This window comes from Sorex araneus, chromosome 2 (genome assembly GCF_027595985.1).
Source record: "Sorex araneus isolate mSorAra2 chromosome 2, mSorAra2.pri, whole genome shotgun sequence".
NCBI lineage: Eukaryota > Metazoa > Chordata > Mammalia > Eulipotyphla > Soricidae > Sorex > Sorex araneus.
In genome coordinates, this window is record NC_073303.1 from 146,233,846 (window position 1) to 146,256,775 (window position 22,930).

At 45.3% G+C, this 22,930-nt stretch overlaps 2 protein-coding genes across 4 annotated transcripts in view; both read right to left on the bottom strand.

The window, feature by feature from the left end:
• Positions 1 to 45: 45 nt before the first annotated feature.
• ZDHHC23 (zinc finger DHHC-type palmitoyltransferase 23) lies at positions 46 to 13,720 on the bottom strand. 3 transcript variants are annotated; one of them, XM_055128526.1, is made up of 5 exons: positions 13,662 to 13,720; positions 13,017 to 13,209; positions 8,190 to 8,900; positions 5,349 to 5,507; positions 46 to 4,623 (listed from the first exon to the last, which is right to left on the bottom strand). In XM_055128526.1, the coding sequence occupies exons 2-5, from the start codon at positions 13,175 to 13,177 to the stop codon at positions 4,356 to 4,358; spliced, it is 1,299 nt and encodes a 432-aa protein (XP_054984501.1). In that variant the 5' UTR covers positions 13,178 to 13,209; positions 13,662 to 13,720; the 3' UTR covers positions 46 to 4,355. The 3 variants fall into 3 exon arrangements, with proteins under 3 accessions (XP_054984501.1, XP_054984500.1, XP_054984502.1); XM_055128525.1 differs by having other exon boundaries at positions 5,349 to 5,516; XM_055128527.1 differs by lacking the exons at positions 13,017 to 13,209; positions 13,662 to 13,720 and adding an exon at positions 12,544 to 12,759 and having other exon boundaries at positions 5,349 to 5,516.
• Positions 13,721 to 14,408: 688 nt separating this feature from the next.
• The window catches only part of GRAMD1C (GRAM domain containing 1C), a 110,060-nt gene continuing 101,538 nt past the window's right edge, over positions 14,409 to 22,930 (bottom strand). Inside the window, exons 16-18 of the mRNA XM_055127449.1 lie at positions 22,623 to 22,733; positions 22,268 to 22,376; positions 14,409 to 16,573 (exon numbers count right to left, since the gene is read on the bottom strand). Of these exons, the coding sequence (XP_054983424.1) occupies positions 16,493 to 16,573; positions 22,268 to 22,376; positions 22,623 to 22,733 (301 nt within the window). The 3' untranslated portion in view covers positions 14,409 to 16,492. The remainder of the gene's footprint in view (positions 16,574 to 22,267; positions 22,377 to 22,622; positions 22,734 to 22,930) is intronic.

Below are 22,930 nucleotides of genomic sequence, written 5' to 3' on the forward strand. Positions count from 1 at the left end.
TTTACAGTTAACTACAGAGTTATAGAATATTAACTGATACTAGCATCCAGAAATCAAGTAACAATTTTATTTTAGTGCTTGTAGATTAAAAAAGGGTGAATCAACAATGCTTTTTAAAGAAAGCACTTTATTTCCATTTAAACAACTTGGTCACAGTACACTTTTTACATAAATGCAGTAATCTTTTAAGTCTCCATTTAAAAGGCCTTGGGTCGAAGTCTGAGATGAGAAGAGGCATGAATACAAGTATTAAAAAAGTGCAAACATTTAGCCCCTCAGCCTCCAGAGATGGCTTCAGACACCCCCTGTAGTTGTTGCTAGGCCATATGCATTAAATATCAAATTTAGTATTAGGTAAAATTCCAGGCTCCCTTTAGTCTAACAGAAATGCAATCAAGTGAAAAGGCTCAAAATCCCTGATAACTTGAACCATCAAACAGCCAAGCCATCGAATCACAGGTTGGCTTACAGGGTCTGTACATGGCATCTTGTCAGTGGCGCCATCCGAAGAAGGAAATTTAGCTGCATTAATAACCAGTCTAGACTAGCTCTGCTTTCAGAGCTTTGTATTCAAAGGACAAATGTTCAAGAAGTGAAAAGCGCCACCAGAAAGGATGCTGCAAGTCCCAAGCCCCACTCGAAACAGCCATGGCTACTGAGAAACTTGTTTCCATCAGCAGTGCAACTGGTGGCCTGCTGCTGACGTCCTGGTGAAACTTCAGTGCCAGCTGAGGCAAGGTTACAGTCCTCGGGCAACAGGATCACACTTAGTAATTCTACAAAACAGTCTTTTAACTATAGCACACACCTCAGAACATTGAATTTTATTCAGTTTTAAGTTAGGCATACCTCTCATTCACCCACTCACCCACTGCCTCTCCATTTTTAATATAACACATTAGTATGCTGCTTTGAAAACCAGGTTCTAAGCAAGTACTCAAGCAAACTGATGTCTCAAACATGTCCATTAGAGAAAATTCTTCTTTTGAAAAGGCAAGTGCCCAAGTCAGGCTAAAATGAAATTAAGTGCTATAAACCCATTCACATAGCACAGAGAGATCCTTGAACCTCACCTCTAATTTTTAAAACTGTGTTTCCAAATGTCATATTTTTGCTTGTTAGTTGAGCTATATGACAAAAAGCTGATGTCCTACCCGAAAGATACAGATGCTATTACGCAGACGGTCCATATTATGGAGAGCTTGACTAGCATCATATTTTCTGGCAGTGGCAGATTCTAATATAGAAAATTATTTCTTGCTAAAAATATTAGAAGTATCAAGGCCTACTGTATAAGTGAAAATTTGCAGCAGTCTTTCTGTAGGCCGACTACCTAGTGGAAGCAATTACTTCCTTCGCCAAAGGAAACAACCACTTAAATAGCAAAGATTCACAGTATCCTAAATGCAGACAACCATGTGGCTGAGGTAAGAGCCCAGCAGGCCTGAAACACACTTAAGGCTTGATGAGCAACATTAGCGATACCATTCAAAGGAAGCATTATTAATGATCAGTTCATTTCAGGTGGGCCCACCTAGAACCACAAAATACTCTTTGGGTATCTTCAGGAACATTTAAAATATTGAAGCCCTTTTATCCCTTCATGCAGTCCTGATCCTTGACTATTTCTACCCTAAGCATTGCAAATGGGCCCATTTCTCTTCCACAGGAAGAGAATACAAGTGCATGATATTAATCTAATTGGTCGGAATCTAGGAGCTTACTGATAAAGCTCCACATCCAGGATATATTAACTAAGGCTAACTAGAATTATCTTGGGAGAAACCTGCTCTGATGGCCAAAAAATGTTTTAGAGGCTCACGGCAATTCCCCCACTACTGTCACAACAAAATGTTTCTCTGGGATTAATTCACAGAGGGTTTATCCTTTACAAAGACAAATCTCTCAAATCGTTTCAGCCCATAAACATGCTTTAAACAAATAACTGCCTCCAAATATTGACTGAGAGTGTTCCTGACCCTAAACAGCTCCTAGCTCCTTCTCGTATGAGTACTTCAGGAACCCTTTATCTCACAAAACCACTTAGCTTTTCAAAGGTTTCCACTTTCTCCTTTAAGTAGCCAATATTGAAGTTCTAAAGGAATTTAAAACAAGCACCTTTTCAGTAATTCAGAAGAAATCTCCTTCCTTCCTTTTTTTTTTTTGTTTGTTTTGGAGCCACACTCAGCTGTGTTCAGGGGTAACTCCTACCTCTGCACTCAGGTATTACTCCTGGTGGGGCTCAGAGGACTATACAGGGTGCCAGGGATCGAACCTGGGTCGGCCACATGTAGGCAAGCACCCTGCCCAGTGAACTCTCTCTTCAGCCCAGAAGATGTTCGTTCATTGCTGAATTCTCTCAAATGTCTTGTTTCTTTGGCAATCTTACTCATCTTCATCAGATCACCCACATCTCGAGGCTCTGCGAAAGATTTGGCAAGCCATAAAGTACTGACTGTACGAACATTTCTATGAATTTTATTAACAACTGCTAGACAACTAGAACTGGCTGTGCATCTGTCACTTAGGGGACTTGACAACTAGAGATTTCTGGCCGCGTGCTGCCCTTGACATGATTCTCTCTCAGCTCAACCTACACAAAAAGGAGTCAGATCAGATCCAATGGTAATTACAAACAAATGCTCAACGCTGGGCCAGGAGAGGGCATCGCTGTGGCAGCTGCCGTCTCCGCCGGCACCCCGGGCAAGCTCTCCGGCTTATCCCAGTGGAATAAGGAGTCTGTTTTTGCTAAACAATCCACCTCTAGGGACGGCAATGACAAACCTGAATAAAAAAGGTGGCAACTGCCTTAAAGACAACCCCAATTAAGGGCAGAACTGGGGCTAATCTAAACTGCAGAGGGCAGAGCTGCAGGCGGGCAGCGCTTCCCCTCTACATTTATAAACCTCGTGCTAAAGCAGCATGCACAGAAAAGACAAAGCTGGCAAGATTTTCCAGTATTCGGTTAGAAGTCAGGTAAACTTAAGGGCACATGATTTATCTTTGGGATTTCAAAAACAGCACACGTAGACAAACAAGTCTTTCAATAACTTTCCACCCAAAAGTCCTTCATTATAATGTGATAGAGAAAAAACACATTCTATATTTCATCCTTCATTTCAGTTCCTAGAGTAAAGAAACAAGCTGACATTTTAGGGAGAGCAAGGAAAACTGGAACCTATTAGTAGATCCACACAGACCCTGCTTTTTCTGTCAGTGAAATACTAGCAAAAGGTGAATGAGAAGTAATGTGCAAGTTACGTAGGAAGCTGTCAATCAACTCCTCACAGGCCTTCATGCTAGAACGACATGAATGTCAACAGTGAATTTTGCACCGTAGTGCTGTAACTAATGGCTTCTGAAATACTTATGTGAACAACAACCTCCAAAATCAAGCCCTTGATAATAATCAGTCAAGCCACGCAGGTAAGAGAGTGAAGTGTTTCCCACAGGGGAGTCTGTTCTGGTCAAGCCATTATCACAAGTGTGGTAGCACCTTACGGGGTAAATCATGGGGAGGCGAAAAACGTTAATGCGACTGGAGCTGGAGTGAATCCAGCAGTGTGGGTTTAAATACATAAAACAGGAGAACTCCTCACCGCGACTCATGACCACTTACATTATACTAGGGATAATAATGTTAATTAGTAACAACTGTCCATGCAGGATTGGGTGATGATATAAATCCATCTGACCATTTGAGCAATGAATATCTGATACTTGGGCGACTGAAACTTCCCTACTGTCTAAGCCAGAACTTCGGGATCTCTTCCACTTTGCAGCTCGGGAAGCTGACACCTCCAGTCGCATTCGTTTCAATACTCTGATTTAAGATTTTCCTCGTGATTCTTCAAACCTCTCTGTGCTTTAGTTATGTGTTCCACAGTGCTCTTCCATCATGTGGCCCTCACAACCGCGGGGTGAGGGAGCCAGGGCAAGCTCCGCACCCCACTTCCCAGATGAACCTGAGACTCAGGAAGTGACTCCACAAAGGGTCATATGGCTATTAGGAACTGAACGGGCAAGCAGAGGATCCCGAAGCAGAACTCTCGCTCCTGTGCTCACGAGCGGGTGTGCTGTCCTCGCCCGGGCGCCAGCACAGCATCCTTTCCCCACGCTGGGCACAGGGGTACTCAGATGACTTGGCAGGAATGGCTCTACTTTCCAGCTGTGAAGTCAGAGAAAAGAACTTCTTCCCAGTCTAGTCTCTAGACCTGAGCCCGGCTCTCGGATGTGCTTAAGAAACGGGGGATCAAAACAAACAGCCTCTCGTGGACACTGAAAAAGATGTACACGGGAAGGAAGGAAGCAGAGGGTGGAGCCGTCCCCCCTGGGAAGCCGACACAGAAGGCACTTCAGACAATGTTCTCAGCAGGGTGGTGGACCGGGTGAGTGCCCAGGGTGGAGAACTGGTGCCAGTTCCGCAGGAAGCCCCGATTGTACTGGCCTGTGTCCACGATGAGCCCACAGAGAAGCCGGCGCCCGGTCTTCTGTCGCAGGGCCTGCTGGACTTCCCTCTCGGTGACGTTGTAACTGATGTTTATGAGCTGGATGAGGAAGATGTAGGCCATGCCCGCGGTGATGATCACAGAGTACCACACACAGGTGAAGGACAGAGCAGAGCTGGGATGGGGAAAGGGCAGTCAGCATGGAGGGGCCTTTGCATTGAGAGAGCTCACCCCATTCTGCCACTCTACACGTCCTGCCACTTAGACTATGGGCATCAGCACCATCCACAATTTTATTTACTCTGGTATACTCGAACTGCCAATAACCCGCTAGCCGGATGACTGCTGATGTGGTCATTTTACTAGATTTGTATTATGTATCCCCCACACAACCAACACAATGCCTGGAATAATAGCATTCACAATGTAGAACATAATTTCTAAATGCTTGAATTTTCCTTAATGTTTAAAGAAATCCTGACCTAGATACTACACTACTCAAGAGTTGATTGAAAAAAAAAAAAAAAAGAGCAGGAAGAGAGGGAGAGGTCAGAGAGAGAGGACGGGCACCGAGAACACAGCCAAGGCTGGGCAAGGCACAAGCTGGAGAGTGGTCCCGATCCGTCAGACAAAGCCCTGTGACTTCTGGGCCACTGTTTGTTTTGCTGTCGCTACATGCAAGTGGTCATCTGACTCTGAAACTGTGTGACCCAGACTGGGCTAACCTGCAGAGCACAAGTTTCTCACTCTCAAGGGCCAGTGATCCTTCCACAGTCAGCCTAGAAAAATGCACCTAGCCTCTGCACAATTTGGGGGGATACCCTACATCCTCTTGGGTTGAAAACTCCTTCCCACCCGCCAATGGCAGCCCTTCATACCAGGAACAAAAGCCCGTCTCACCTGTAGTTCGCATACACTCCAGGACAGTAGAAGAGAGCAGTGAAGACGCTCCTGTCTCGGCAGATGGTGTCCAAGGTCAGCGTGATCCCATACACCGAGGTGAGCAGGAAGATGGAGAGGGCAAGTATGAATGCTTGATGATTCGATTCTCCAACACAGCTATTTATCCTCAAAACAGCAGGGGAGGGGGACAAATAAACCTGTTTTTAAAAGTTCTCCATAGAGCTCAGATCATAAACAAGAAGGCTTCAAACAGGAAGAGTGTGAATTCCAATTACCAAAAAGTCAGTCTCCTTATTTTCCCTTTGCAGAGAAATAGAAACTCCTCTGCCAGCAGATGTGGTCTTAATTCTCAGCTCTTTGTAAAACCAAATCATATCATTAGTTTCAAAGGAGGAGCAGGGTTAGTTAGATCTTCCTGAATATTAATAAGCAAAGTCTGAAGAGAGACAATATCCTATTCACCATAAGGAGGGATGATAAAGAGTTATGAATACTTAAAAATGCTACTTCAGAAGTATTACAGGAGAAAGCATGAAAAAATATAAGCACGCACATTAACAGAAACAGCCCAAGAGGTTACGTCCCTGCTGTGGGGCAGCAAACGATCCAATACCCTCTGGCCTCGCTGGTAGGAGGAGGGCTCCGTGGGCAGTCAAGGGCATTCTGCATGCTCCAGGGACAGAGGCTTTTCAGAAGCTGTCAAGTCCCCCGCAAACCCGTACTTAGAAATGGGCCCTCACAGGTGCACACACAAATGAAAAGATGGAGAAGTGCAAGACTCTAAAAATGAAAATGCATGCTTGCTCCTCAAGACAGAGCCCCAGGAAATAGCAGATTTCCTGGGATGCGAGATACACTTGACCAAGGGCACCTCGGGGCCCTTCCACTCCCTTGCCCTTTCCCACACCCCTTCTGAGGGGATTCAATGTTATTCGACAGGAATCTGGGCCACAAAAAAATACTCAGGGGCCGGGGAAATAGTACACGGGTTGGGGCACCTGGCCCTGATTCAATTCCCGGCACCCCCAGCATTGCGAAGTGTGGTCCCGGGGGTCCCCAGCATCACAGGTCCTGAGCAGCACCACATTCTCGGGGCCAGGCACGCATGGTCCAGTCAAGCTGGCTGAGCATCACCAGAAGTGACTCCCAAGCTCCAGGAATATTGTTTGGAGCCCTCTCCATCCCCTGCCTCCCCACCCCAAAAAAGGGATATTCAATGCCTCGGCCACAAGCTATTTAAGGCATTCATATCTAAATTACCCCCTTCTAGATTTACTTAATATGGCTGGACCATCGGCTATAAAAGTTGTATCACATAGGTCTTATTTATATTTCCTCATTTGTCACTGATCAGTCATTAGGTACCAAATAAGCCCATCTCTTTGCAAAAAAAAAAAAAAAAAACAAAGAGGGAGTTAATCAATAGGGACTCAACCCATTTACACAGATAAGAAATCACAGGTAGCATCAAAACGATTAAGGATATATGAGGTCTGGGGGAAAAGACAGCTGGGACAGAGAAGGGATCACTAAGACAATGATTGTTGGAGGAATCATTCAGGAAGGGTGCTGTGTGCCCCAAGTAGATAAAGGACAAAACGTGATAACCTCTCAGTATCTGTATTGCAAATCATAATGCCTAAAAGTAGAGAGTATGGGGAAAATTGTCTATCATGGAGGCAGGGAGAGAATTGGAAAAGGGAGGTATACTGGGGACATTGGTGGTAAAGAATGTGCACTGGTGGAGGGATGGGTGCTTGATCACTGTATGACTGAAACTCAAACATGAAAGCTTTTTAACTATCTCACGGTGATTCAACAACAACAAAAAAGAATGTATAAGGTGAGAGAACAAGACTCACCTGAAAATAGGGGACTTGTTTTGTTTTGTTCTTTTTTTAAAGGACACTTTTTAAAAAATATTTTATTTTATTGAATCACCGTGAGATAGTTACAAGCTTTCATGTTTGGGTTACAATCTCACAATGATCAAACACCCATCCCTCCACCAGTGCACATTCCCCACCACCGATATCCTGGGTATACCCCCCCTTTCCCACCCTCCCCCTGCCTCCATGGCAGACAATATTCCCCATACTCTCTCTCTACTTTTGGGCATTATGGCTTGCAACACAGACACTGAGAGGCCATCATGTTTGGCCCATTATCTACTTTCGGCACACATCTCCCATCCCAACTGGTTCCTCCAGCCATCATCTTCTTAGTGATCCCTTCTCTATTCCATCTGCCTTCTCCCCTCTGCTCATGAAGCAGGCTTCCAGCTATGGGGCAATCCCCCTGGCCCTTGTATCTACTGTAAAGGACACTTTCTTAAGCTCTATTTTCAAAATAGTAACAGAGAGAAAGACACTTATGTGGACACTGATAAAATTCTTTTTCAAAATCACTCAGTTGTGGATTCTTCTCTTTTAGAAAGAAATGAGAGGCAGGTCAAAAGGAAACAGGAGGGCTGCACAGAGGCCCATTTCGATCCCCCAGCGTCACATGGTCACTTAAGAATGACCCCCAAGCACCGAGCTGGGAGCAGCCTGTTAACATCAGTTAGTGTTGCCCTCCCCCCAACAGAAAATAGGAAATTAGCCACATGAGAAAGAGAGAAGAAAAAAAAATACACCTTCAGGATTTGACTGAAGAAACTAAATTTGTGAAAACTTGAAAAACGGATGACTAAGTGGGAACATCATAACAAGCCACAAATATCTGCAAGGTGTAAAGCTGGGAAAAAAGAATTTTCGGAAAGCACAAAGGAAAAGCGAATAAAGCTAGAGTGTCTCACATGAATTTACACTTCACAAACTTCCAACTTTTCCAACATACCAGACACAGTGATGATCCATTCTCCTCACACAGATGCCACAGATCCGGCAATGCCACGCCCGGGGCGGGCGCACCAGCTGGCACTTGGCGCACCAGTCCTCCTTCCCCTGGGCAGGGCTCCCGGCCAGCCTGCTGCCAGGGCCCTTGGGGTCTTCCTTCGGGGTGCGGTTGCTGAGGCTTCCTGACAGATCTGGACCAGGGAACCCTTTGGGCTTCTCCTGCCCTTTTCTGTTCAGACTTTCGATTTGGCTGCTGCTTAGGGGTCTGTCGTTGCTCGCTGGATTTCTGAGGTAGCCTGGATTCTTCTTGGCTCGGTACAAGGCTAAGAGTATCAAAACTAGCCCGCAGGTGAGAAGAGCCAGTTGAAGGGGCCCCACACGCCCTTTGGGGACCACTTCCTGCAGGAACACATAGTACATGTAGCCCAGAGAAAACAATCCAAGGCTCAGGAAAAACAGAGTCTGTTCTTTCCTTCTGTGGGTGAGGTAGTAGTACCACAGGGCCAGCACAGGGAGCGAGGTGAGAACCACCACCCCCAGGAGGAAGTGCCAGGAGGCCACTCGCAGGAAGACGGGCAGGAGGACGAGCGGGGGCACAAGGCTGATGTTGATTTTCCTGGCTCCCCGAAGCCAGGGGATTCGGAGACGATCAGAGATTGTATCCATGATTCTTTCACAGGTCTCTGGCTGCACAGACTTACAAGAAATCCATCTATTGGGAAAGAGCAGAAAGAGAAGGCACCTCCTGGGGATGGCTGGATGAAGAGCCACCCGACACTGAAGACCCCCCAGCAGGGCCCAGGACAAAAGAGATCAAGGGTTCTATTCCCTTATTACAAACACACACTGCTCTGATTCACATAGTATTTACTTTTTTAAATTTAAGAGGACAATTTTTTTTTTCCTCACAAAACAAACAGGAAAACACATATATTCCACTCAAATACTATATAGAACTGGGTTCAAAACAATGCCCCTCCTAAAAAAAAAAGCACCTCATAATCTAGCTGTGGAGACAATATGAGAATTCAAGAAATACTGGGTCACTGACAAAGCAAAATCACCCAGTAAACTATTATGGTCCAACATCCTAAGGCAGAGCTGGAATGACAGGACTGCAGGCAGGGCACTTGCCTTGCATGTGGCCAACCAGGGCTCAATTCCTGGCATCCTGATGCCTGCGTGCAGAGCCAGGGGTAACCCCTCAGCATTGCTGGGTGGGGCCCACAAAAACAACAAAAACATTAAGGCAATGTATTCAGGAAAATGAACTCATTTGGGCAAAGCCAGAGAGGGGTCTTTGTGGAAAAGGTAGGTTCTGTGAGTGACCTTACACAGGAGAACAAGAATACAGGTGTGGGGGAGGGGGGCCTCCAGGAAACCAGACACAGCGCTAAACCTGTCTGGACCTTCGGAAGGAAGCACTCAAGCAGAGGCAGGAGAAGCACAAGGCTGCTTGTTCAACTGCCAGCCTTCAGGTGGAGAGGGGTTGAAAGCCACTGGTCCCTGCTGGTGTGGATGGCGGGTGAGGGAGGGGGAAGAGGGGATCCTTATTCTCTGCTGGTGGGAATGTCAACTGGTCCATCCTTTTTGAGAAACAACATGGGCACTCCTCAAAAAACTAGGAATTAACCAGCTATATGATCCAGCAATTCCACTTCTTGAAATATACCCCAAGGACCCCAAACCACAATGCAGAAAAGACATTTGCATCCTCCGTTCACTGTAGCACTATTCACAACAGCCCAAATGACAATACCAAGTGCCCACGAACAGATGACTGGATAGAGAAACTATGATACACATGCACAATGCACTAGTCTGTGCTCATAAGAAAAGATAAATTTGGGGCTGGAGCAATAGCACAGTGGGTAGGGCATTTGCCTTGCATTCGGCCGACCCAGGTTCGATTCCCAGCATCCCATATAGTCCCCTGAGCACTGCCAGGAGTAATTCCTGAGTTCAAAGCCAGGAGATAACCCCTGTGCATTGCCGGGTGTGACCCAAAAAGCAAAAAAAAAAAAAAAAAAATTAAATTAATGAATAAATTCATACAATTTGCTGCTACATAGATAGATCTGGAGAGTACTGTGCTAAGAGAAGCTAGTCAGAGGAACAGGGTCAGACAGAAGGTCTCTCCTCTGTGGAATAAAAACTCTGGAGGAACAGACATGGTGCTGGAAGGTGGTAAAGTGATATGCATGAAACCATGCCAGTAACAGTATCGTAAACCACAGTTGCCAAAGCAAACGAGTGGCCTGCCATCAATGCAGACGAGGAAATAGGAGGAAGACTGGGGACATTGGTGGAGAGAAATGGACACCAGTGAAGGGATTGTTATATGCCTGAAAACTTAATCATGAATAACTTTGTCAATCTCAGTGCCTCAATAAAAACTAATGAATAAAGAAAAACACAGAATGCTCTAATATATGTCACAGATGCTGGGAACAGGTTGAAAAGACCACTTGTTCAGTTAACATGTGCTTCTTTCTCCCTTTATATCTTCTCATCTGTTGCAATAGAGAGGATTGAGTGAGGCAGCTTTAAAACATTTTTTTAGGGGCTGGAGCGATAGCAAAGCGGGTAGGGCGTTTCCCTTACACGCGGCCGACCCGGGTTCAAATCCCAGCATCCCATATGGTCCCCTGAGCACCGCCAGGGGTGATTCCTGAGTGCATGAGCCAGGAGTGACCCCTGAGCATCGCCGGGTGTGACCCAAAAAGCAAAAAAAAAAAAAAAAAAAAAAAACAACAACATTTTTTAAAAAAAAAAAAAGAAAAATACAATGTTCAACACCTAGTCCTAACTGCCTGTTCCTGCACCAGTACTAGCAGGCCAAGTGCCAGCCCACAGGTACAAAAAGGCTGAAGAGTGCTCGCAAATAGGCAGAGCTCAAACTAGTATACAGGAATTGATAGGCTGGGGACAGACAGGTATGTGTTGACTTTTTGGGTTGTTTAGGGGCCACACCCAGGTGGTGCTCAGGGATTTACTCCTGGCTCTGCAGTCAGGAATCACTCCCGACAGGCTTGGGGGACCATACGGGATGCCAGCGATCAAACCCAGGTTGGGCCAGGGCCTTACTTGCTGTACTATCTCTGGGCCCCTGTGTTGACTTTTTTTTTTTTGACAAGGAAAGGAACTGTTTAAGGAATGCTCAACTATTTGCTAGACAAACAATAAAGTACTGGCAGTGAATGGGAGTCACGTACAGAGAGGACACAGGGAATACTGGGGATCTATATTCAGAGGAAGGAATGGAAAGAGCAGAGTGAGAACTCTAGGAACAGTTAGATCCCAAGGGTAGGAGGGAGGAAGAGTTACAAGGTTAAGGCAGGAGCTGCCACCCACAGTGACCAAGTATAGGGACACAGCTGCCCCCCCTCCACTCACTAATGCAAACTGCTCCTTTTCTCACTACAAAAGCCTAAAAACTTTATGCTTCATAATGCTTTTAAAAAAAAAAAAACTAGTGTCAAGAATTACATAGATCTAGGGTCTTCTAGTGTCAGGAGCAATACCAGAGCACAGAAGTGCCGGAGGAAGGCTTCCCATGGTGAGATTAATGAACCACGTTCCACATCAGCAATTTGCACTGAGTGACTCTAGCAATAATTGGTTTTTGTTTGGGGGCCACACCTGATGGTACTCAAGGGACCGGGGTGTCAGGGATGAAACCTAGGCCAGTCATGTGCAAGGCAGGCAGGCACCCTGTCCACTATACTATTTCTCCAGCTCCAGGAGTAAATTTGGGGGGTCAGAGGGTCATATCCCATGGTGCTCTGGGGCTACTTCTGGCTCTGCTTAATAGGGACCTTTGATGCTGCTCAAGGGACGTAACCCAGTGCCCGGGATATAATCAGCATCAGCTGCAGACAAGACAAAGCACCTTGCACCTGTACTATCTCTCAGACCCCTGAATCAGCAGTAATACACTTCTAGTTTTCTGCCACACCCAGCTGTGCTCAGGTCTTACACCGGCTCAGGACGACTCATGTACATGTTCAGGGTCCGTCTGTGGTGCTGGTGAACACCACTAGATATTCTGCAAGGCAAGCCTTGCTCCTTGCCCCCTGTCCTAGCCCCCAGTCGCCCCAGCAGAAATTCGTAATTACTAGTAATTGTTGTGAAAGCCATTTCCAGCATGCTTATCCTCCCCCATGTTATGCTTTCTACAAGACAAATTTTAATACATAATTATTCAGGGGGAAAAAAAGACCCAAAAAAAAAAGCTATTACTGTTTGGTATAACAATTTTCCAATCATGTTAAAAATTACATTTCTGGTTAGCAAATTCCATCAGCCACCAAGTTGAATCAAGACTGATGGTGCTCACACTGAAAGCAACTTACCCAGGAAGAGACATGCTGTTTGGCTGGAATTTCTTCCCAGAATCCAGGGATGAAACCAATTCCCACAGCAGAGAAACGAACCTTTATGCCCTCAGGCCCTTTTATGGCCAGGTACGAAGTAGTCGATTTCTAAGTGCTAAGTACATTGAGAATGCAGGAAATTTCTGGCAGGACTGTGTTCATTTTAATTGACAGATTATCAAACGGACCCTTTCTTTTTCCCTGGGCGATCAGAGGGGGACGTGCTCCATGCCTTTATCTTCTTCTAGCTCTACCCACCAAAGCATCCTTTTTTAAAAAAATAAAATAGAATAAACCTGTCCCAACTAAACAGTTGCTCACACTCCGGTAAACCCTGTTGGTAAGAACCTCCGACCCGCCCGAGAAGACAGCTCCATTTTAGGTTCTTGGACCAGAAGGGCGCACACGCCGGGGCGCCCGAGGGCGAGGTGGTCCCCAGGGCGGCACCTTACCTGTCGCAGCCCTCATCCAGGTCCTGGCAGTCGCACAGGCAGGCGGCCACGTGGCTCTTCTCCCCGTGCCCATCGATGTACTCGCAGCAGCACAGCGGCTCGAGCTCGGGCTCCCGCGCGTCCCTCCTGCCGGCGGCCGGCGGCCGGGCCTGGCGTGCCATGATTCGCACCTGCGGCCGCGCGCGCCGGGGCCCTGGGCGGGTTGGGCGGGAGAAAAGGCGACTCGCGGGCTGCAAACGCGCCCATCCCTCGGCCCGTGCACCGCCAACGCCCCGGAGACCAGGAGAAAAGGGAAGGAGGAAATAAAATCAAATAAAATAAAATAAAGGGGAGGGTCCTGTTTGCATCCGGCTAGACTTGGCCAGAAGCGGAGGCTCTCAGGGCCGGCTCGAGGGGCTCCGCCTTCGGGGTGGGGGGTCCCCTCGGCGTTCCCCGCGGGCGGCCCCGCGTTGCCATGGCGACGGGCGCGCACGCGGCCCGGGACAGCCGGCGCGCGGGCGGCCGTGATGCTCACCTGCTGCGGCGGGGCTGGGCAGGGCACGGGGGGTGGGGGGTGGGGGAACACCAGAGGGCCGCCGCGGGGGGACCCCGCCCCCCGCCCAGCCCGCGCGCGCCGGCCCGCGGTGACCTTGGCCGGGAAGTTACCTGCGCGCCCCCGAGCGCGGCCGGAGCGGGGATCCCGGCGCCGCCGCCGCCCACCTGCGCCCGGCGCTTCCGCGTGCCCCGCCCCCGCCGCCGCCGCCGCCCCCCGCAGCCCCGGAGCCGCGGCGCGGGGCAACAGGCGTTTGGGGGAGCGCGTCCCGGCGAGACGTCTCCGAGGACCCGCCCCCAGCGCCCCCCGGGGTCCCTTAAAGGCCCCTTCCTGCCCTGGAGCTTGTCATCGCTCCCAGGCTTCACCCTTCCGGGCTGAGGTGAGCTCCACGCCCCACCCGCCCCGCGCCCAGCCCGGACTTGGCTCGCAGCCGCGTGCACGCTTCAAAGGGCAACCCACAGGGCTCTGCAGGGAGGGGCTTTGGGCACGGACTTTTTAAAAAAATATATTTTATTATTATTATTATTATTATTATTTTTTTGCTTTTTGGGTCACAGCCGGCACTGCACAGGGATTACTCCTGGCTCATGCACTCAGGAATTACTCCTGGCGGTGCTCGGGGACCATATGGGATGCTGGGAATCAAACTGGGTTGGCTGCGTGCAAGGCAAATGCCCTACACGCTGTGCTATCGCTCCGGCCCCTGGGCACGGACTTTTTAGGGTGCAGGCCCCTGCACGTATTTTCACGACAGGGACGGTTTCTAAGTTTGCTGAGAAACAGGAAAAGGAAAAGGACAATTCACTTTGGATTTTATTGACATTTCTGTTACATAAATAAGTCACTGAATCCATCCTACTTATATTTTCAGCCTTTATTTACTGGATTCACCTACGTATATTTTCAGGCTTCATTTATAAACCAGTGTTGGTTATTTGAGGCATGCTGAGAAGCACAGCATTTAAGGAAACCACACACACACACACACACACACACACGTCAACAGAGTCAACTGTTACTCCTCATTCTTGAGCCTTTACAGATTACAAAATTTCTTACACACACACACACACACACACACACACACACACAGAGTCAACTGTTACTCCTCATTCTTGAGCCTTTACAGATTACAAAGTTTCAAATTTATAATCCAGTCACTCCGCTCACAACCATCCTAAATCTTCTTCCAAAGCCCCAGCAGGTACATTTGTCTCTCAAGGGAAGTTTGTGGAGATTTACCCAGAGAAAACCACTTCCATCACTTGAGTCAATACTTCCATTCATTCCCCAAGGCATCTCAAAAATGACTTTAGCAACCCCAGGTGGCTTTGGTGTCTGGGACAAAAGAAGCATTTAACTCAAGACAACAGTTGTTTAAAGAATATATGCAAATTACTCTGCCACTGTCTTGTTCCAGGGACATCACTTAAAACATGCCCTAAACATTTTATGAATCAGCTAAAGCTTGAATCTGACTTAAGACTTCAGTGAGTGCACTTGTGTAGGAACATGTTTTTGTTAAGAGGAAAAAGTTTTTATTAAGAGGATTTTGTGCCTAGCTTATCACTAAGTAACTAAAACAAGATCCACATTTTTTAAAATGCCACACGTGACTATGGGAAACTAATCCACTATATATTTTCAACTAGATGTCTCATAAAAAGGTGGCTAACCTGAAATGAAGCTTTAGTTCAAGTATTCGTCTGATCTGCCACTATTTTTTTTTTTTTTTTTGCTTTTTGGGTCACACCCAGCGATGCTCAGGGGTTACTCCTGGCTCTGCACTCAGGAATTATTCCTGGCGGTGCTTGGGGGACCATATGGGATGCCGGGGATCGAACCCGGGTCGGCCGAGTGCAAGGCAAACGCCCTACCCGCTGTGCTATCGCTCCGGCCCCAGATCTGCCACTATTTTTAAAACGGTTCTTGGTTCTACATTTTGAATCTTAGAATTCTACATGATTTCTTTATGTAAACGGATTTTCTGTGATATGAGCAGGTTATCTCACCTCTGAGAGTTATCAGGCAAAGGAAGAACTGTTTCACAAAGACATAGATGTGGGGTTGGAACAACAGTACAGTGGGTAGGGTGTTTGCTGGCATTTGGCTGACCCTGGTTCTATCACTGGCATACAGAGTCCCCTGAGCCCTGACAGGAGTGATCCCTGAGTTCAAGAGTAAGCTGTGAACACGGCTTAGGTGTGACCCCCAAACAAAACAATACCAAAAATCCATGCTATAAGGCTGGAGAAATAGGACAGTACTTGCTTGCATGCATCCGATGGGCACGGCTGGGAATCATACAGGCCTGGCCCACCTGCATACCCAAGAAAAAAAGATCTAACACAGCTAAAGAAACTTTCAGATAATCACCCACCATGCATGTACAAAAAACCTGACTACTGAATTTACCTTTATTTGCTAAATGAAGACACTCTGATAGTTACAGTACACAAATCTAAAAATGTTCATGTCTAAAAACTGATACTTCAAAATTCATAATGATTTAGCAATTTCTCCTTAAATTGTCTGCACTCTCTTGGCCATATCTCATCTGTGAGAGCAATCTGCCGGGGACACAGTGATTCTGCAATAACAGCTAAAGCATCAACGTCAAACCTCTGCAAAAATGACGCCATGCCACTCAGTTCAGTGTCTCATTATTTTTTTCTGTAATACAGAAATTCAAATCCACAATACATTTCATGGTTCACTGAAGAAATTCACAGCTTAAAATTATGTAAAAGTGAAAGGGTGGATTCTTAAGGCCTTTGGAAACTATCGAATGTAATTTAAAGGGATAAGAATGTTAACATTCAAAGTACCAATGAGAAAATGTGGAAATATTCCTTTGACAATTAAAATCCTTCATCCTCTGGTTTCTTCTGGATGTTTCCTTTTTAGTTCCCAATACCGCTACGATTTCAGTCTTTAACGATGGCTAGCTTTCGTCAGCCACACCAGTCTTATTCTTATTTAGTAAGTCAAAGGTTTTCTGAAGCATGACGAGTGAACTCCTTAGCTGCAAAGAAAAAAGTTTCAAAATCAGATGGTTTAACCTCCCTGGTTATTTCTATGCCAACAGTTTACATTTACGTCTAATGTAATTTTATTCACATGCCCAAATGAAAGGCTGCATATAAAGCACCCAGCTCTTCGGAGTGTTTGTGTGATGGCTGCAGAGCTGTTCCCTTTGCTGGTGTATCTTCCGTCTTTCCACAGTGCCCTGCTGTTTTCTACTGCACGGTACATCCATTCAATCCGCAGGGAAGTGAAAGGCAGGTTTTCTTCAAAGTTTCTGAAGTTGCAGTGGTCCCCTCACTCTCCCCTGAACAACTCACAAGCCAAATCCAGACTTTTGCTCACTGATGTATTCATATTTCTTTTCATCTCACTAAAACTTACCTACCCCTGCTGTCTATATATTTTTCCCTAAAAATAATACCTCTTCTTTCATGCCTTTTTTGGACAGCCACACCTGGTGGGATCACTGCTGGCAGTGTTTGAGGAAACATAGGTGGTGCCTGGGATCAAACCAGAGTAGGCAGAATACAAGGCAAGTACCTTAACCCCTGCACTAGTTCTCTGGCCCTTAACCTTCCTCTGAACTCCCCAAACATTCTACTTACTTGGATATTTCATCTGTATCTTTTTGTTTGCTCCATTGTTTTTTTTTCTATGGGTCACACCCAGTGCTGAGGGCTTACTCCTGGCTCTGCACTCAGGAATCACTTCACGACTGATGGTGCTTGGGGATGCCCTATGGGATGCCAGGGATCGAACCCGTGTTGACTACATGCAAGACAAATGCCATACCTGCTAATTTTGTTCTTTTCATTTCTGACAATACATTGATGTCTCATAAAATTGGAAGCAACTTGAGAGCAAGAATGTCTTTTTTTTTTTAATTCATTCATTAACCAAGAATTTACTGCTTTTTGTCTATTACACATTGAGCACAGTGCTAAGTTCTAGGGATACAGCAGTGAACCCTCCATTCCTGGAGCTTACAGACAAGTAAGGGATACAGAAGTAACAGAAATGATCAGATCCATAAATGTATACTTATATATTCGGTTTTGATTTGAGCAACTGGAGATGATAGTACAATTTTCTGAAATGAGGCCAATTAGAGGAGAACTAGGTTTTGTTGGCGATGAAAAGTGAATTCTGTTATGGACATGATCAATCCAAGTGCCTACTAGCCTAGGTATCCAGGTGAAGATGCCAGATTGGTATATAGCTGCATGAGTCCTGAACGGATGTAAGAATCATTGGCAAGAAAGACCAAAGTTAAGGTCGAGGTCAGATGGTCTAAACTAGCAAAAAATAGTTTCACAAAATGCAGAGTGAAAGAAGTAAGTCACAATGGTAACATACTGCTAATTCCATTTATATAAAATCTCCAGAGTAGGGCAATTTTCAAGAAAGTGAGTTAATAATGGCCAAAAGTGCAATGTGTGAGGGATAAAGTCACTGCTGATGAGTGCAGGGTTATTAGGAGGGGAATAAAGGAGGGGGCATAAAAATATTGTGGAATTAATAGTGTTGGTTTCACAACTTTATAAATTGAAAATTTATAAATTGAAAATCTTTATAAACTGAATTTATAAAGATTCAATTGAATTCTTTATAAATTGAAAATTCTTTAAAGAACTAAATCACTACATTAAAACTGAATTTCCACAGCACCCGCCTCATGATTTTAAAGAAGGAAAGATTAGATGCAATTCAAGAAAGAAATGAGTGGTCAGCTCTATCAAATGCTGACATTGTAAGATGAAAACTAAAAAAAGGTACATTAATCTTAAAAGCCAATGGGGACACTAGGGATTTCAACTTGAGCAATATCTGTGGAAGATATGAGAGAAGAAAACAAGGCAAGGCATGAGCTGGCGTGACTGCCTAAGTACATGTGTAGTTTCCACCCGCTCCTGAAATTCTACAGAAAACAAAATGGGCTTTTTAAAAAAGGTATAAATCCATAAGGAGGGTGAAGAGAGAAGGTGGCCATGACAGTAGGACTTTCGAGACTAGTGAAAGCAATGGATGGCTTCATTGGCCTGAAAAGACTGGACCCAGTGTTAAAAGCAAAAGAAGCTGAGAACCAATTTATTCTGAAAACCGTCAAAAAGTTCAGGGCAGATATCAATAGCCAGGAATCACAGGAAGGAGAAACAAAGAGGACAGGGATGACATATGGATTAAATGTAACTGAGCATTGGGTCTACCTGGCAGAAGTCTAAATTTTTACTGGTATTTTGAGGGGGTGGCAGGTGTGCCAGTTATAGTATAAGAGGTAAGGTGCTTGTGTTGCGTGTGGCTGATCCCAGTTAAATCCCTGGCACCACATAAGGTCTCCCGAGCACCACCAGGAGTGACCCCTGAGCACAGAGCCAGGAATAAGACCTGGGCATAGCCAGGTATGGCCCTGCCAAAAAATTTTTACTTTTTGCAGGACATAAAACAATGCAGTAAGAGAATAATACCCAAAGGCAGTAGAAACGAGGCCAGGAAGACTAGTTCATGGTAGGAAGCTTGCTACAAGTTGTGGGGGAGTGAAATTAAACCACCAGGACGGTAACTGGACGTGATAGCTGGACAAGATCTGAGTGCTGAAAGGAGGTAAAGGGATATAAATGATAAACAGTACCTATATTGCAAACCATAATGCCTAAAAGGGGTGTGGGGAGAGAGAGAGACAGACAGACAGATAGACAGAGACAGAGAAAGAGACAGAGAGAGAGAGAGAGAGAGAGGTGTCTAACATAGAGGCAGGCTGGGGGAGGACACTGGTGGTGGGAAACATACAACAGTGATGGGATGGTGAAGGGACAGGTGTTGGAATATTGTATGACTGAAATCCAATCATGAACAACTTTGTAACTCACAATGATTCTTTTTTTTTTCTGCTTTTTTTTTTAGGTCACACCTGGCAATGCACAGGGGTTACTCCTGGCTCATGCACTCAGGGATTAACTCCTGGCGGTGCTCGGGGGACCATATGGAGTGCTGGGAATCGAACCCCGGTCAGCCACATGCAAGACAAACGCCCTACCCACTGTGCTATCGCTCCAGCCCCCAATTTTAAAAAAATATTTTCCTTTTTAAAAAATTTTTGCCTGGAGAGGGAGATTAGATTACATCCATAATGCTCAGGAGTGATGCTCGGTGGTACTCACTCAGTGTTGGGTGTTGGGGTCAGCTGCATGCGAGCTGCATGCTCTGCCTCCTGTACTGTCTCCAACCCTAATACTGTACTTTTGGAGAGGAGATTCAAGTGTCTTCTCTATACAAGGGCAAGATCAGTGCATGAGGAAAGACAGAGAGCCCCGGAATCTTGGTATTAGGAATTCTCCACCTAATATGATCTACAAGGTAAGCAGAGCAGCCCAACTGACATCTTTGCTAAGAGCTTCGATCAATACCAGTGAGAGCCAAGGGCTGTTGACATACATTGAAATCCTCAAACCCTAAGGATGGAAATCAAAATGAGGAGAGCCATTTTAAAAGATGATGTTCTAGGATGTGAAAGGAAAATAATCCCAGTGGTTTCTGTCTCTGGCAGTCAGATGGAGAGAACATCTGGAGGAAAATAATGCTGATGTTGCTAGACAGAGAAAGAAATCAGAGGGGAAGAAGAGAACAGGAAGTAATGGGTAAACAGGCATCAGGGCTTCAGTTATACTGGTGATATGGTGAGTGGTAGAGCCATACACCCAAAATACAGACTCAACAAAACTGACAACATGAGATCTAAGCTGCAAGCATGAAACTTGGTTAATGTGCCTGTCAAGTTGACAAGTGGGGATGGGGTGGGGTTTGGGGTGCAGAGGGAATATGGAAACCCTGGTGAGGGGAAGTTGACAGTGGCAGTGGGATTGGTGTTGAAATGTCATATACCGAAAACTCAACTATCAATAACTTCGTAAATGGCAGTTCTTTGATAAAAAAATAATAGATAAAATACATAAATAAAATTTGTTCCAAGAAAGTATCACTCTGGGGCTGGAGCAATAGCACAGAGGGTAGGGCATTTGCCTTGCACGCAGCCAACCCAGGTTCGAATCCCAGCATCTCATATGGTCCCCCGAGCACTGCCAGGAGTAATTCCTGTGCATCTCCTGGTGTGACCCAAAAAGAAAAAAAAAAAGAAAGAAAGAATCACTCTTCAAAGTTTGTTACCAAAAACAGGAAACCTCAATAGGAGAATGTGAGAATAAGTTGAGGAAACCTCTGAGGAAGCAGAACAAAAAGGCAGAGATGAAAGCTGGCAAGAGAAGGTAAGATCGGTCAGCATCTGAGTTGTAAATAGAGCAGAAAGTGAGAAGGGCTGGGGATGTGGCCCAGTGAAGAAGCAGCTCTTGGGGCCCCAGCACCCCGACACCACCGGGTCTGGGCAATGCCAGAAAGTGGCCCCCCAAGCAAAATGCTTTTTAAATGAGCAGAGAGTAAAGGGGAATAAACAAATCACAGTTAGAAAACTCAGCACCAGCAGGAGTGACGGGGAGTATACCAGGGGGTGGGCCCAGCCCAGCTCCTCCACACGGAGAGCAAATACTCAGTAACTGGATCTTCTGAAATAAAACAACCAATGCACAGAAGAAAAGGATGAGGACCAGAGAGCAAGAGAGAAACAGAGACAGACACAGACAGAGAGAGAGGGAGGGAAGGAGAGTTCTGTGATTATGGCACTTACTGAGCACACAGCATCCAGTTTAATCCCAAGAAGAAGGAAAGAAAACAACCTATCAGCATTAGCTCAGAATGCTAGAACTCATTTCCTTCTCTTCTAGCATTCTCTATTTTCAAAAATTCAAAGAAAGACTGGATTGTCATGAGAACATTAATCTTGTTCAAAGGAAATGCTACATTTTGGTTCCTGGAACTGGACAGCATATGTTTATGATACTGTGGTTGAAGAAATAATGTCTATAAACATCATTTTTGGGCCGGGTCAACAGTACAGTGGGCAGAGCATTTGCCTTAGATGCAGTGGACCCGTGTTCGGTACCCACCATCCCACATGTTCCCCTGAACAGCGCAGATGTGACCCCTGATCATCACTGGGTGTGCCCCCCCACAACAATAACAAAAAGATAATGTTTATAGTCAAGCACCAACATAATGTAAGCATTAATTCCTCAATGGAAAACTGATTTAAAAATTATAACATATTTATAGACTTGAATTCTCTGCAGCTGTTAAAAGAGGCTTGACATACTGATATTGAAATACTGCCAAGAAATATGGCTAACAGATGAAATCAAGTAATGAACAATATACGCACATTTATAACTTTGCTAGTAAAGAGTTCATTGTGCCCAGGGGACCCTATGCAGTTCCAGGGATCTGAACTGGAGTTGGTGGGATGCAAGGCAAAAGCCGTAATTCTTGTACTAGATAAGAGTTAATATTAAGCATACCTAGAGGATCAACAAGAAGAAAGTGGTGGTTGTATGCACGCTAATAGAAAAATATCTCAATATATTACTAAGAAGAAAAGAGGGTGTGTAGTGAACGCTGGGATGCTCCCATGTTTGTTTTTTAAACAATGCAAGTGAATATGTCATACTGTGTGTAATATAGAAACGAGCAAGGATGGTTTCCTCTAGGAAGGATATTTCTTCAAATATTGATATAGTAAACATTCTCTGAAAATGAAAGGAGTCATACTGCTGCCAAAGTTCTAAGTACTGCGGTGCAGAGTTTCTACCTGTTCAAGCATCACAATTGAGTCTTGGAGAACTCCTTTTAAACGCTGCTGTGCCTGGTCTTTGTTCTTCTGAAAGCTTTCTGTCCTCAATGCCGTATCAGAGGCTAAACTGAAAGAGAAATACCACTTAAGTAGATTATGAGAATTGCTCCTTACCTTTCATTACTAGAAAAAATCCATACTCCATACATTTGCAAACTAAACAAAAATAATTAAACATTAAGTTGATGACTATAGAGCAATTTGGAGACCAAAATCTTTAAAACTGATAATAAATTTTCTGCAACTAAAATAATATTGGAATAACATGGTGAAAACAGATTGGGGATAAAAATGGAAAAAAAAGAAGACTTACTTGGAAGATTTCTCTTCCTGAACTTGGAGCCGATAAAAGGACTGAGCAGCATATTCTATTTTTGACAGCTTCAGAAACAGGGTCACATTCAACAGGACTAACAGCAGCAGACTAGGTACAACAAATCATAGCTGGTTAATCCACTCTTACCCAAACCCACAACACTAGGAATGTAGAATAAGGGAAACCTGCAAACACGCATCTTACCGAGACTAGTTCCCAGTTCTTGTTGCCACTTAAGTCGACAAGTCCTATCTTAATGTACAAAATAATTATTCGGATGTATTAATTGACCATTTACGGGAAAT

Excerpts from the sequence above, each read along its gene's own strand:
- ZDHHC23 (XM_055128525.1), bottom strand. The coding sequence starts at position 13,177 with ATGGCACGCCAGGCCCGGCCGCCGGCCGCCGGCAGGAGGGACGCGCGG. Across the intron at positions 5,517-8,189 it reads ATGGATCATCACTGTGTCTG|GATAAATAGCTGTGTTGGAG; the intron begins GTATGTTGGAAA and ends TGCTGTTTTGAG. Across the intron at positions 4,624-5,348 it reads GGAGTGTATGCGAACTACAG|CTCTGCTCTGTCCTTCACCT; the intron begins GTGAGACGGGCT and ends TCCCCATCCCAG.